Source organism: Oxyura jamaicensis, chromosome 1 (genome assembly GCF_011077185.1).
Source record: "Oxyura jamaicensis isolate SHBP4307 breed ruddy duck chromosome 1, BPBGC_Ojam_1.0, whole genome shotgun sequence".
NCBI classification, from domain to species: domain Eukaryota; kingdom Metazoa; phylum Chordata; class Aves; order Anseriformes; family Anatidae; genus Oxyura; species Oxyura jamaicensis.
This window is the reverse complement of record NC_048893.1, coordinates 117,082,294-117,097,668: the sequence shown is the minus strand read 5'-3', so window position 1 is coordinate 117,097,668 and position 15,375 is coordinate 117,082,294. Positions and strand designations below refer to the sequence as shown.

The 15,375-nt window shown below is 34.4% G+C and overlaps 1 protein-coding gene across 1 annotated transcript in view; it reads right to left on the bottom strand.

The window, feature by feature from the left end:
• The window catches only part of CFAP47 (cilia and flagella associated protein 47), a 291,226-nt gene that overhangs the window by 103,230 nt on the left and 172,621 nt on the right, over positions 1–15,375 (bottom strand). The window contains exon 49 of the mRNA XM_035333565.1: positions 14,118–14,215. Within this exon, the coding sequence (XP_035189456.1) occupies positions 14,118–14,215 (98 nt within the window). The remainder of the gene's footprint in view (positions 1–14,117; positions 14,216–15,375) is intronic.

Sequence of the window (15,375 nt, the reverse complement as noted above, 5' to 3'; positions counted from 1 at the left end):
AAAATGCAATTGCTCACCACCAGCTGACAAATGCCTAGACAGTCTCTGAGCAATGTCAACCCCTGCCAGCCAACTACCCCAGTTTTATTGCTGAGCAAGATGCAATATGGTATGGGATATCCCTTTGGTCAGTATGCCTCAGTCATCTTGGCTGTGTGTCTTCCCAACTTCTTGTGCACCTCCAACGTACTCACGAGTAGGGTGCTTGAGAAACAGAAAAGACTTTGACTCTGTGTAAGCACTACTCAGCAACAGCTAAATCATTGTTGTGTTATCAACACGGTTTTCATCACAAATCCAAACCATAGAACCATAAGAGCCTAGATAAGAAAATTAACTCTATCCCAACAAAACCAGCATAAACTCTGAAGCTGTTTTGTCCTTTGCTCCACCAAAGGAAATATTCTCACTGAGAAACAGAAACCAAAGTTATATAATATAATGCTTTTAAAGACATACAGGATAAGACAATGCACTAAATATGTGCACATCTGGACTTTATGAACACCAGTTTTGTCCATCTGTTTGATGTTATATGTATATTTATATATATATGGTACAGATAGAATTTGTAACAGCAACTTGAGATGAATTACAAGAGAAATGTTATATTAATGCACTTATAAAAAACATGCCTGACAAGGGGATACAAACTTACTCAAAGTCAAATTAACATCTCAAGTTCCCATAACTGAGGAACAAATAACTATGCTTATATCTTAATGATAACTATCCTTATATCTTAATGAATATTCTTTTGCTTTTGAAATCAAGACTGCATCTGAGACCACGTAGACTAAAACTCAATAATTATCCATCCTCCTGAGACCACAGGCAGATTTCTGTTTCAGATCCAGCAGTGTGATATGAAAAAATTATCAATTACAGCTACTTTTCACCAGTGTGAAAAAGTTGGCGCTTTCAGTGATCTTAGTTGGCCTAGCCACAGTATAAAGGAACCTGGCTTTTCAGTGCTGAAGAGGGTTAGAGAGAACTATCAAAAACATATAACAATAGGTTAATCTTTCCCATTAGCACAGCCAATACAGAAGGAGATATCTGCTACTGTGTTAATGTAACAAAGGACCAAATCCATCTTCAGAGGATTTTAAAGGAAAATCATTTACATTTATTCTGTCAACACTCTTTTTGGAAAGCATGACTCAGCAACCAATAGATTTCTGTACAGATCCTATTCATCATTCTTACAGGTCACCTTGCTGTGCAGATGCATGTAGTATATGAGGTGTAGATTAGAATCCCAATAATGGAAAACAGTTTGAATCAAATCAATAGATGCTTTTACAGATCTTGTTCGACAGAACTATTTTGGATGACTGACACTTGAGTAAATCCAGGCTTCATCTGTCATAAAGAGACATCTGTCTTTTCTCCAAAACGTCCAATCTACTTCACATACAATGGCATATCTGTATTACCAGAGAAAAATACCACTTTCTGTAGCTTAAACTCAGTATCACTCAATAAAAGCATTAGAAAGTGCAATATTTCTAAGTTAGAAATATACTGCACTTAAATAATGAAATCAAAGCAGCTATCAGCTATTACAGAATTTCCAAAGCATCAGTTATGACTCTTGTAAAGGTAATATGCAATATACGGAGACATTTGCCAAAAATCAACCCTCAGAATAGCAGTGAACACCATTTGTAACTAACCTTTGCTTTCAGGGATGCCCAGGAGATGTAAAATTTTAGGATGATTTCAGTTTCTAAATAACTTCTAATATATCTAACAGTTAACAAAGAATTTCTTTTTCAATCATTTCTCTCAGAACTAGACTAAATGTTACCCACAGAAATATTAGTGAATGCCAATCAGGAAAATATTTAAGGAAATCTTTGTAAATGTCTTAGTTAGCAAAACAAAAAAAAAAAAAAAAAACAACAACCAAACAAACAAACAAAAAATGAAACAAAATATGAGATCTACAAAGTTTAGTTCCTGAGCTAATTGTATCCACCCATATAATGCTACAACAAACAGATAGCTGTGGTTATTTTCAGCTTGTCTCTGATTTGTTTGCAAGTGCTATATGTATTTGTTTTCAAGTGCTGTAAATTCACAGTTCCAATAGATCACAATGGGCTTTGGAAGTCTTGGTGTGTGCTAATGATTTCTGCATATTCATAATGACATCAGTGACTGAAACAACAGAATTAATCCTAGGAGATTATTCTAAAAACATTTAGTTAGCATATTAGATGTTGAAACTGGTATTTGTACCATGGGCATACGGTCCTGTATTGAAAATTTGATGTGGTGAGGTCAGGAGGCTGACATGAAACTACAAATATGAAAAAGATTACATCAGTGAAATGCTGAGCTATGAGATAATTCAGAACTGGTGTGCTCAGCTCATAGAGACCAAAAGGAAGTGAGCATTACTTCTTATATTACAGTGCTTCCAAGACTTTCATAAGGACTCAGTAAAATCATACTTACAGCCACTTAACAAAACCAAATTATAATATGGTATAATTGCAGTAATGACTGATTACTACATACTTTAATCATCATTAATGACTCCATTTACACCTCTAAAAGCAAATATACTACTGTGTACTCCTACTCCCAGCTCATGGAGGTATGAGCTAACCCAAGGTACTTTACTTTTTAAAACTAGTAAATACCTCTGATAGCATTTCATTTTATTTAATTTTATGACCATGGTGATGAGATAATTTACATCTCAGCTACACCATCAGTATCAAGTTGCTCAATCAGGAGAGGTAAATAATTCCACGAAGATGATCAGAGTGCTGGAGCACCTCTCCTGTGAAGAAAGGCTGAGAGAGCTGGGGCTGTGCAGCCTGAAGAAGAGAAGGCTCTGGGGAGACCTCATTGCAGCCTTTCAATATTTAAAGGAGACTTAGAAAAAAGATGGCGAGCAGCATTTTGCTCATGCAGATAATCATAGGACAAGGGGGAATGGTTTTAAACTAAAAGAGGGGAGATTTAGGTTAGAGGTTAGGAGGAAATTCTTCACTCAGAGGGTGGTGAGGCACTGGAACAGGTTGCCCAGAGGAGGTTTGGAAGCCCCATCCCTGAAGGTGTTGAAGGCCAGACCCTGGGCAACCTGATTTAGTGGGTGGCATCAGGGGTTGGAACTGGATGGTCTTTAAGGTCCCTTCCAACCCAAGCCATTCTGTGATTTTATGATAATTATTGCTGGCATGAAACATGTACAGGTATCGAGCATTCTAGAACAAAAATGAAATTGTCAGTTTCTGTTAAGAACAACATTAATTCTCCAAGTGTAGGCAGAGACAAATTTATGCCCTCCAAAATCCTAGAAAATTCTTTTTTCTAAAGCCAACTTTATATATACATACATATATATATATATATATATAAACATGCAGTCTAGGGAGCCACTTCTATCTTACTATGACATAAAGGATAAGATAAGCTTTAAAGATAAAAATCTCTCATACAGAAAGAAATGCTGCATTCTTAAATTTGTCTTCCATATGTGATATATTAGAGGTTCTCAGAGACTAGATTAGCAATCTGTTCTACGCTTTCCGTCAGTATTATCAGAATAATTTCTCTAAAATGTAATGTAAGTTCACCATATCACAAGCAATACCTGTTACTAAAGTTAACACCAAAATATATACTATATATGTTTGCTACTAGATCTTCTGAAGGAGCTAAAATTAGAGCAGTCTGAATGAAGGCCCATTCTTGAACTTCTCTGGGTCTCTGTGTGCAATTTGGCTAGTTCTGCTGTCACCCAGAATGCAGTCTCTCTCCCTCTTCATGGGGCAGAATGGGAAGGATGTAGAAGAGAGAAAATGTTTAATAAGACAACCATGGATTTACGAGTAAAAATGTAAAAACCTTTAAATACTGATGTCTCTGTATTCCTGTGTGTTCAGTTTTGAGTACCTAGCAGATGATCTTGCAAGGGAAAGGACTACTGTCATAAGCCCCTGAAATGTACTTTTATTTTGCATATACATATATCTGGACATGAGCCATTATTTCTTCATATATCTTCTACAGAGTAAAAGGTATCTTCCCAAGACTGCAGTTTTAAAACGTAGGTAAATATCAATGAGTTTGTATTCCTCACTTGTTTTATTCATCCTACAGTCACCGTCTGCTCTGTATGGATCACACAGAACAGACTATTGCATTTGTTTTTCTAGAGACTGCCAAAAATAAGGAGGTTTGAAAATTGTAAAGAGCTGGAACCAGTAATGGAAGCACCCTGCCTATTCTTAGATGTGCATGTAAATAACTTGCTAAGTGTGAAGACTATGACAGTGATCTTTTCAAATCATCACTGAAAAGTGCAGAAACAGTGTATAAGTGGCACAAATCTGGGAGCTATTGCAAATGGCAACAGTGGGACAAGTTTTATCGCAGCAAGGACTGTAATGGAAGAGGGGGTGGGTAGCATATGTTTCTGAGTTACAATATCAACTTTTTCTTACTCCTATGGCCCTCAGGGACTTAAGAGAGACTTGGCAGAGAATAGACTAAACTATTGTCTCCGCACTTGTGTAGAAACCAAACTCAATCCCTTCCAGGCATTTGGTTTTATTAAAGCAGAAACTCATAACTCACTGTTCAAAACAGACTGTTGCCTCAAGCTTAGTTCTACTGTTCAGATACTACCTGCAGCTCACACATTAGATATTTCCTCTCAAGAAAGCCCATGCTATTTTTCAAATCCATGGATGGTTAGAAACTCTCTTGCCCCAGCAAATCAGCAATATACACTTAGACTTTTTTCCATGAAATAGACAGCTGCTGAATCATACGTGTATCCAACAAAATAACTGCCATCCTTTTAGGCATTTTACATAAAAGCTTAAGATTCTGATTACTTGTCAACCTCTACACACAGTCCGAATAAAGCCACTATAATATTTGCAAGCCAAAGTTCAAACTGCTAAACTGTTCAGTTTAAAGTCAATTTTTCTAAACAGTCTGACACTATGAACCTGAATTTATCAGATTAATTCAACCTCTCTACTACTGTTCCCAATTCAGAAATCCATAGTAAATACTAAAGTAAAATATAGTAACCAAAAAAAGACGTTTTTGTTTTTGTTTTTTGTTTTGTTTTGAATTATTACAGTGTTGTCAATAGCTGAAGATATTTAATCAATTGGTAAGTTTTTTAAAACATGGTTGTTTCTCTACATTACGACTAAGGAAATTACAAATGTACAAACAATTTATAATAACTAGAAGTGTTATTTAATTACTAATCATGAGCAAGAAATATTCATGAACAAATTGTAATTTGTCATTTGAAAGCTTTTTGCTTTACTCTCTTTGCCCTATTAATAAGTAAACAATTGTTATTACTTTCCACATGAAATGAATAGTGCCAATTTGTACTCTACTTTTCTCTCAAATAAGTTTAGCTGGATTTTTTTCAATTAAAATATCTGCTGTGGGGAACCAATTGTCTGACCTTTAAGTTACAAGCTTTTTTATAACTAGCACTGGAGAATAAACTAGCACTGTCTCTACGCTCCGAATGTTTTTGGCTTCTCTTTTAATATTTTAGTTGCAATGATTTTCATATTCCTTCAAGGGAATTGAAATCAAACAGCAGATTCATTCTAAAAAAGCTGAAGAACAGGTTTCAGACATTAACAGACATGGGTCCCTTCTTTCTAGGAAAGAGGATGCTTACATAAGTGCAAGAGGAATGTCCATACTGTCACAGTTATACACAGTTATATAGTCATTCCTTACTCAGATTCAAATAGAAAATATCCGTTTTTCCTATCTAAAATATATTCAAGTCTAAAGTTGAAATGCCAACTAAAAATGAATAACAAGTAATAATTTAGTAATTCCTGAGTTATTACATAATAATGTAATACGCAAGTAATTTCTGAGTTAATAGCATCCTCTGAGCTTCAGTGTGGCATCTGTTTTCAAATCAAATCCGTAATCAACTTGTTTTATATACTGACATGAAATTTCTGATTCAGATGCTGTTTGAGAATATTGGTATGTGTTCATGAATTTGTTGCTCATTGTAATGATGCCATTTAATTATCATTTGCTGCCTCAGAAGCTGTGCATACTATCCATAGAAATAAAGCAGAAATGGAGAAAAGCTAGCTGCTTCACACCATGCACTATAAAGTGGTATTTGAATTTCACTCCAGCATTTTTAAATAGTATCCCAGTAATGGGAAGACAGAAATGATGTTTTGGAAAGCCAAGATATTGTTACATTTTGTGAGACTAGTAGCATCCCTACCAAGATAGTCTTAAGTACAGCTTCCTGTTACATAGATGGATAAAGGCTAGAGGAATGGAATGAATAATAGAGATCCCTTCTTCATTTTTTCCTCATGTTGCACAAGGAAAACAGTAAGTTCACACTACTCATTAACTCATACTAATCGCAGATGGAGAAAGCAGTACGAGTACTAATTTTCCTGGCAACTCACAAAAATGTCAGGAAAGGTTTAGGGGTAATAATTCTGCAAACAAACAAACAAAAAATCCTCAGATCATCACTTATAAGAGCCTCCAAACATAGTGTGAAAATCTAAACTTAATACAACTATATTTTTTTGTAGAAATTGTTTTCTCACTGTGCTCTTTGAGATTCCTCTGATTGTTATTTAAAAAACCACACCTACAGAGTGCATATGCATCCGTGTTCTGTCTTGAGCTGAAAATCTAACACAAGTTATACTGATTTGAAACACTGAGATATATCCATGGAACAGAGTTCATATAATAAGTTTTACTTTCAGTGATTAATTTTTAATACCTCTTTCACTAAGTTATATTATCATTATTCCAGACAGCATCAGTGAGCAAGCTAAAAAAAAATAATAATAATAAAATTTAAAAAAAAAAAAAGAAAGAAAGAAAGAAAGGAAGAAGAAAGAACTAACTTCTCTGTGGAGTTGGTCTGTTTAATGATTGAGCAAAAAAAAATGCTCGTTTTGATACATCAGCCACAATAGTAGTTATGGACTGAGTGACATAGTAGTTTAATTACAAGCAAATTATTCATTTGACAGTTATTATTGGTATACATGACCATTCATCTAGCATAGATAAAATATACCTCTAGTTACTCAGAGCTGTCCTTACATTTTTGTTCAACAGTAGTTAGTGACAGCTCAGCTGTCATCTTGGGATCTGCATCAGATCCCTGCTGTGCTATCATAGGAATGATTAATGCATGTGTAGGAAAAGGAGGAGGGGATTAGGAGCTGGTATATATTTATAAAAAAAAAAAAAAAAAAAAGCATTAGCATTCCAATAAATCTAATCATTTACCCTCTTTTTGACAACTACTTACTTTATGGGCTATACAAAGATATTCTGGTCTGAATTATTTCCAAACTGCTTTTAGTTAGAGTAATTAATAATTACAACCTTCCCAAATTTGTTTTTCTTCCACAAAACATGTTGCCATGGTTCTTTTACAGAATGTTACTTTTTATGCTACCAATTGTTATGAAAGCACGTTCTAAAAATTAGTTTTAAGGCATGCTTCATAATTCAGGTTACTCTTTTTTGAGAATATGATCCAACTATCATCCATGTATAACAATATTCTGATTACATTTTAGTACAGAATTTATGAAAAATTAAGGCACTACAGCTACGAATACACTGTGTCACTTGTTAACTGCCAAGTTACATAATTACAAAAGATTTTCTTAATTATATGCTTTTTACACTTATTAAAATAGTTAATGAAAAATAATAAAAGAGACAGACACAATTTAAATTATAATTTGGATCTACTTTAGAACTGGTTGTATTTACAACAAGCTCTCCACGTTATACTTGTCAATTGACATAATGCAGTTCTCAGGATATGCAAACTCCTGTTATAATAAACATCATGAGGTCTCTTTTGGCACAAAGATTTACAAAGGTCTTGGTGCAAAAAAAAATCTATATTAGCATGTAGTGAGGCATAAAAAGGAGTAGTCATTCAGAGCAAAACAGCTTGTGCTAAGTACCCTGCATACATACAGTACAATTTCCTGATATATATATATTTTTACTTATGAGTAGTCCTGGTTCACTCCAATAAAGTAAGCACCCATTAATTGTTGGAAAACATTAGATGAGCTCATTGAAAATAGTCTCCAGTTAGATTTCACCCAAAAAGGATTCAGTCCATGCATTCCTGGATTGGTGTGTGATGTAAATGAGTAAGTGGGAATGATCAGGAGAGCCACCCCAGAAATATGCTATTGCTATGAACTGAAAGGCTAACACAGATGATTATTTCTTGTGGGTCCCTTTCAAGTGATTAAACAAAAGGGGAACCATTCCTTGAGCCCATATATTGAGCCCATATATTGAGCCCTCAGAGTAGAAAAACATCACTGAGATGGCAAGGATGCTACTTCTTACGATACAGCTTATACATTAGAAGGGAAAACCATTTCTGGCACGGGGTGAGAAGAATTTGAAGAGTAGACACCAAAATGGGACTAGTAGGAATTCCATGTTTTTATCCACCCTCCCTTCCTTCTCCGCCTCCCCTCTAAAGAACAGAGTAGGATTTGATTTGGGATGTCCAAACAATGGCTCCTTCTCTCTTTATACAGTAGGCTACATCATGTCAAGGTCAATTCAGTTTCAAATTGAATTGTTCTGAGCTCTCTGAGTTGCATTTCAAAATCTAATTGATGGTAACAACTGTGTACTACTTGTCACTTCCTCTTAGAATTCTAGAACAACTTTGCCACTGGCAAGCGAACAGTATTTTTATGATCAACAGAAATGTTAGTTCCACATGCTAAATTGCAGAATCTTTCTTGCAAACATCTGTGAGACAGCAAAACACTCCCTGAGTTCTAGAATTCAGAATGAATTTGAAAGGGTGGTAGATACTGGAGGGAAAAAAAAAAAAAAAAAAAGGCAAGAAAGAAAAAAACACCACAATAATTAAGCTTACACTATCTAGAATTCACTAGCAGGGCAAAAAAAACATGGTTGAAATATATTATAGAATTATTTTTAAAGTAAAATATACAGTAAAAAGTTCACTTCTGTATCCTCTACTATCTCTACTGTTGCTGGTTTGTTTCCCTTGTTTTTGATATTATTTACCACAGGCTAGTCTTGACAAGACAGAACAGAATAAGAATACATTAATTCTTTCATAAAAGAAAAAAAGAAATTCTTGGGCATACGATCACAGAGGATACTTTCTCCCTTTTGAGTGAACTACCTTTTAGGTGACTTCTTTTAATTGACTTGATAAAATTTGTCAGAGTGAAATGCAGCCAAAAGTTTGCATTGGAGAAAAAGACCAAAGGTGACACATCTCCAACATCAGTCTCCCTTATGTCATGTAGAAGAAAACAAAACTTAGCAGCATTTTTCAAAACCATGGAACAGGTAATGAGGTACAAGCAGCCTCATAAATCCAAAATCTCCTTACTGAAATAATTTAATGCACAGTGCTGTGCTGGGAAATGTTTATGGAAGTAGCACAATTGATGGAGTTTTTAATGACTGTAGGGAAATGTTCTCTACAGGCCAGCAGTGCCGAGTAATGGAATGAGTTTTCAGGATGGACTGAAAGGCAAAGGACATCAAAAAGAGACAGATTTAGTGTTTAGAATTCAGATTGACTGCTTTCATTAGGACAGTTGGTTAAAAAATAGAATTTGAAGCAGGGCAGTGGCTGATGAAGTTGTAAGGTAAGGTTGGAGGTGTTTGTTATAAACAGTAGCAGGACTAAGTGGGTTATTTCAGTATTAGCAACACTGGATAATATCATGTCTCTGGGTGCATCGTCTAAGTACTCATAAGGATACACAAAGCTTTGACAGTCAAGGAGGGCGGGAATCCTTCACAGTTGGAATGCATCCCTACAACCTTTCCAGGTTTCACTAGTTGATCTAATTTCAATTATTACACCTGGTGTTTATAAAATAAACCTGCATCTGGCTAATCTACCTTTATTTCAATAAAGTCATTCTCATTTCTGTAATGGTGATGGATACACTTAAGAGTGTTCAGAGCCTGGATTAGAAAGAATACCCAGATCGTCAAGCTGTAGGGCTCACAGCATCAGTCATTGCTACTCCTGATAATGGTTGCTGTGTGCAATGAATCAGTACATTGTCTTGTTCCTTTCAAAGATGCAATTTACTGTCTCACAAATAGTCAAAACATTGGTTACTCATGGAAATTTTAAAAATTGGCATTATTGTCAGATGAAATAAACTGCATATGGTTGACAGTATAAAATTTATCACGAGTACTCAATATATATGCAGGAAAATAGTATGCTTTCATGTGATAAAAAACTGCATAATGTACTGTGCTAGCTTGGGCTGGGATAATTTTCTTTATAGTAGCTGGTATGGGGCTATGGTTTGGATTTTTGATGGAAACTGTGTTGATAACATGATGCATATTGATAACACCATGATTTTAGTTGTTACTGCACAAGTGCTTACACAAAGTCAATGCTGCCCTTCCAGTGAGAACCCTGGAGATGCACAAAAAGTTGGGAGATGACACAACCAGGACAGCTGCCCAAACTAACCAATGGGGTATTCCATACTATATAATATCACACTCAGCAATAAATACTTGGGGGGAAGTTTGCCAAGACGGCAGTTGCTTTGGATTGGCTGGGCATAAGTTGGCTGGTGATAAGTGATTTTGTTTTGTATCACTTTATTTTTTTTTTTTTCTTGGAGTTGTTTTTCTTTTGTTTCCTTTGTTTTCTTATTAAGCTGTCTTTATTTTAAGCCACAAGTTTTCTAACTTTTGCCTTTCTGATTCTCTTTTCCCGTCTCCCTAGGAAGTGAGCAAGCAGTTGTGTGGTGCTTAGCTGCCTACCAGGCTCAAATCACATGTACTTAAATGGTTATCATATACTTCTAAAGACAACTTACTACGTGAGATACATGAGGAATCTTGATTAATCCATCTATTTAATCAGAGCATAATATAGATTCATTATTGATTAGAGAATTAGTATCTCTTATATTATATAAATTATATAAATAAACCAGTGTTGAATATCAATGAAAAAGAAGGAATAAACTGTGATCTAGCCTTTGCTTGGAAATACAGGCATCTGGAATTATCATGAAGAGATTTTAAATAATATTTGATTTTAAAATCAATATTTGCAAACTAGCAGAACCATGCATTTTTCAAACACAAGATATACACTGAGTACTGATGATCCGGGAGAAAAGCTGAGAAATGGCAGACGTTTACCATCTCCAAAAGTCTGAATGCAATGTTATAAAACAGTATTAACATTAGTAAGGGCCAAAGATGAGGCAATTTCTTCTTTTTCAAAACCATTTTCTTGGTAGTAAAATTGAAGAAACACATATAAGAAGAAAAAGAGATGAAAATGTATTTATTATTCAAACACTGTATCAACCTTCAAAGCACTGAATCACACCATGGGTTGAATCTACAGTTGAGAAATCAGCTTGAGCTCTGACAAACACATAAACTGCCACCCCTTTTCATACAGTAAGAACTATCATGGGCATTACATTTCAAAGAGATGCTCTTTTATGAAGTACAATAGGCTCTGTTAGCCTAAAGCATTTCCGAACCTCAAACATGAAACTGGACTCAACAAGCAAATAAGCAGTCATGAAAGTCTTACTAATGCCTATTACCCTCATGGTTCCATGTGTCATGAGGATCCCATACTGCCCATTTTTCACTGGATGCCCACCAGCCTCACCTCCCTGAGGACTTCCTCCAAGTCTGCAGACTGTTACTGCATGTCTACCATCAAGACAAACAAGACCTTAATATACGCCTCAATCATTTCAGAAAACTGTCCTGTTCTGCCACTTTCCTCTGCTGTAGCCATTTTCTGATGTGTCAGGGATGGACAATACATTGATTCTTTTTTATTACTATTATTTTTTTAATAAGTGAGGAAAAATACTTCTGACATGCTGAGGATGAGTTTGTATCACATTTGACTATAAAATACAGCTACAGCCACTGTCCAAATGCAGTGTCATTAGTATTTAAAATTTAATGTTGCTAATCTTTTTCTTTCCAAGGGTCAGGAAGGAAAAAGACAGATTTCAGGGTAAAAAAGAGATCAATGTATTAATTAAATCTGACTTGCTGATGTAGCAGATGTACCAGGTGTTTATGCCTTTTACAAATTTATCAGCTTTTAAAGCAATTTCAAGTCCTCAGCTTTACAAGACTTTTAAATGTCTAATGATTGCAGCAGAAAGATCTTTCAATGTTTTATTGTTCTCATTACTAGGGCAATCTATTCAAGATTAAATATTTGTTAGATTTAAATTTTTGTCCAGTAGCTCGTCATGCATATTGGTCAGCAAAACTGAGAGACTATCCCTCCCTTTTCAATATTATTTAGCAAATGATTGAGTTCATTCTCTCTCTCTCTTTTTCTTTTATTTTTTTGGTAAACTAAGTTGCTAGAGATAATTAATACTCATATGACAAGGTCTGCTTTTCCAGTCCCCAGTGCTTTTAATGGATTTCCTTTGATTTTCTTCCAGTTTTTCAATATGGTTCTTAACCTATGAGAATCAGACCTCTGAATAATATTCTAATAGCAGTAGCACCAATGTTATTTGCTTTCTGAATGAATCTGAGCATTCTTTAGCAGTCACGGACTGTATTTGTTCTTTTTTCTCAGCGTCACACTAACATTCTATAGTGAGGAATTAACTAGGATAATCCCAGTCACTTACATTAGGGACAGAAAGCTCTCCTGCTCCAAAATGAACTTAACCAGTCAATTCAGATCACTCTATAATAGCAACCATGTATACTGTGAGTCAACAATCTTTCTGTCATCTTCAAAATTCATCAAGAGAAGTGGGTTATTTTACTAGGTCTCCCATAGAGATCTGAAGGGGTATAGCTACTTCTTTGCTGCCTTCATTTTCACTAGAAATCTCCCCATTTGAGTCAGTAACTTCAGCACCCCATCCAATGTAAAAAATACGCTTTATTTAACTATGTGTTTTTTTTTGCAATTTTTCATTCTGAATTATATTCAAAATTGTGAGGCAGAGTTAAAATGTACCTTGATGATGTATTATACAATAGAAGTCAAAAATATAATTTAAATTTAGCTTTTCCTTTTACCATTTTCTCACAGCAGTCTCAGATCAAAAAACAATACAAGATAAAGCATGATCCTGTATGACAAAAACCTACATTATTCTTTTAGAGGTCTCAAATCACAAGCTGTTTTATTGTATTTCTGACTTTCTTTTGTGTTTTTCCCCACATAAATAGATGCTGACATGCAAAATCAACTGAGGAGACTCTGCTCCCTTCCCAGCATCTGTTACTGGTAGAGGTAATACTCTAGTACTTGCATCATTTTTATTTATTTATTTATTTTTTTAATCTGCAGAAAAACACCCTACTGGTCATTTCTATTTATAGAACTTGTTACCAGCATCCATCACTAAACTTAGTACTTCTTAGCTGCCTACAATTCAAAAGGAATGCAGGACTTCTAGATGATAAAGTAAATATCCATTTTAAGAATGTAACTACAATGTTAGCTCTGAAAATAAAAACAATTATTTTATCTTTATATACTTAAGTGCTTTAAAACACACAATTTCTGTTATGCAGTTATCCTTCAAAAATTACTAACATAATTTATTTATATTTTTGAGCACGAAAATATACATTTCTCTACCAATAAAAATATGATTAATTACATTCCAGTGGTTAATGAAATCTAAATGACAGCATTCGGCATCCATAAGGAAGGAGGGTACCAAAAGAGACTTATTCTGCTGTGATCAGTATGTAAACTGCCTGAAGGTTTTATAGAATTCAGCTTTATATAAGATCCAAAATTAAAAGTATAATCTAGCAGAAGAAAAATATAATTATGCAAATATGTTAAAGAAACCACTTTTTTTTCAAACATTAATTTTAGTTCATATCAGTGATCTTATATAAGGTCTTAGTAACTGTTGAGCTTTATTATGCTAAAAAGTGGTTGTGTGTGGTCACTTAATAAAACTGATTAGTTCTCTGTGATAGCAACCAAACCAATAAAATTTTTGTTTTTTTTTCTAATGCAGTAGAACAAAATTAAGCATTTAAATTAATCTTACCAGAGCTCTGCATTTTACATCTATCACTCTTTCAGGTGCTGCAGGTATGCTGTTAATCTTTAAGGAAAACCACACTTTGCAATTTGAAGAACTTCCTCCTATGTATAAGAGAATAAAATGCTTTAAAAATCATCTCATGAGGTGATCACTCCTAGCAACATTCAAATCAATGAGAAATTTTGACTTTTATCAGAACTGCCAGTCATTGTTCATATGGAGACAAAGCAAATCATGAACTGATTTAATTGCTGTCAACAAAACTCCTTATCTAACCTTTTCTTGTCAGGGTTCAAAATAATAACAAAATCAATATATATACAAATCGAAAGAAAACAGCTCTTTGGCAAATTTGTTTCCCAGAATATCACATTTGTTTCAGAATTTTAAATATCATTGACCTATAACTTTTTTCCATCAACAAAGACAATGCTAAAAACAAACAACAAAGAAATAATAATAATAATAATAATAATAATAATAATAATAATAAAACTGTAATCCCACATTTAGTTGCAAGATAAACTAGCCAGAAATCCACAAGATTTCGTTCCCTTCAGTACTTTGTATTACATAGTCCAAAAATGAGGGATGGGAAATTCTGATGATATATACGAAAGCTGAGATGCATCAAGTCCTATGAGACTGAGTGACAACAAGCTCAGAGAAGAAAGCTGTCTGCTCCCCATTCAGGGATTTTTATCTCCCTCCTCCCCTTTGAAGTCTGGAGATAATTTATGAAGCCAGAGAAGGCAGTATTAATCTCACACAACTTTCATGAAGTTGTAACAACATATTTTAAATTATCCTGACACAGATGATTAAGAAACCTTTAAATAATTGGAATATGCATGAATGTTACAATTAAGGCCTGGGAAGTGTTTAGAACCAGTAACCGTAAGAGGCATAGATAACAAGATCCTTGAATTGAAGGCATTCCATATCAAAATGACAATATTTTTATAATTTTACATTATATCAAGAAAAAATAAATCAGAATAAATTCATATAATATTTTATATATTACAGAACTTAAATTCGGTTCAGTTAAACAGAATTGTTATGTAAAATTTCAGTCAAGTAATATGGGTTTTGCTAAAGCATATCTCCCAGATAGACCTCAAGTCTTAATTTGAAGATAACCACCAGCAGTCAACTTCATTCAACCATTCAACTTCCAGACAAAAGCTCTTGCAATGTCTTGCTCTGCTAGGTTTCATAGACCTAACATTAAGCAGTTATCATTTTCCTGTTTTTAGAA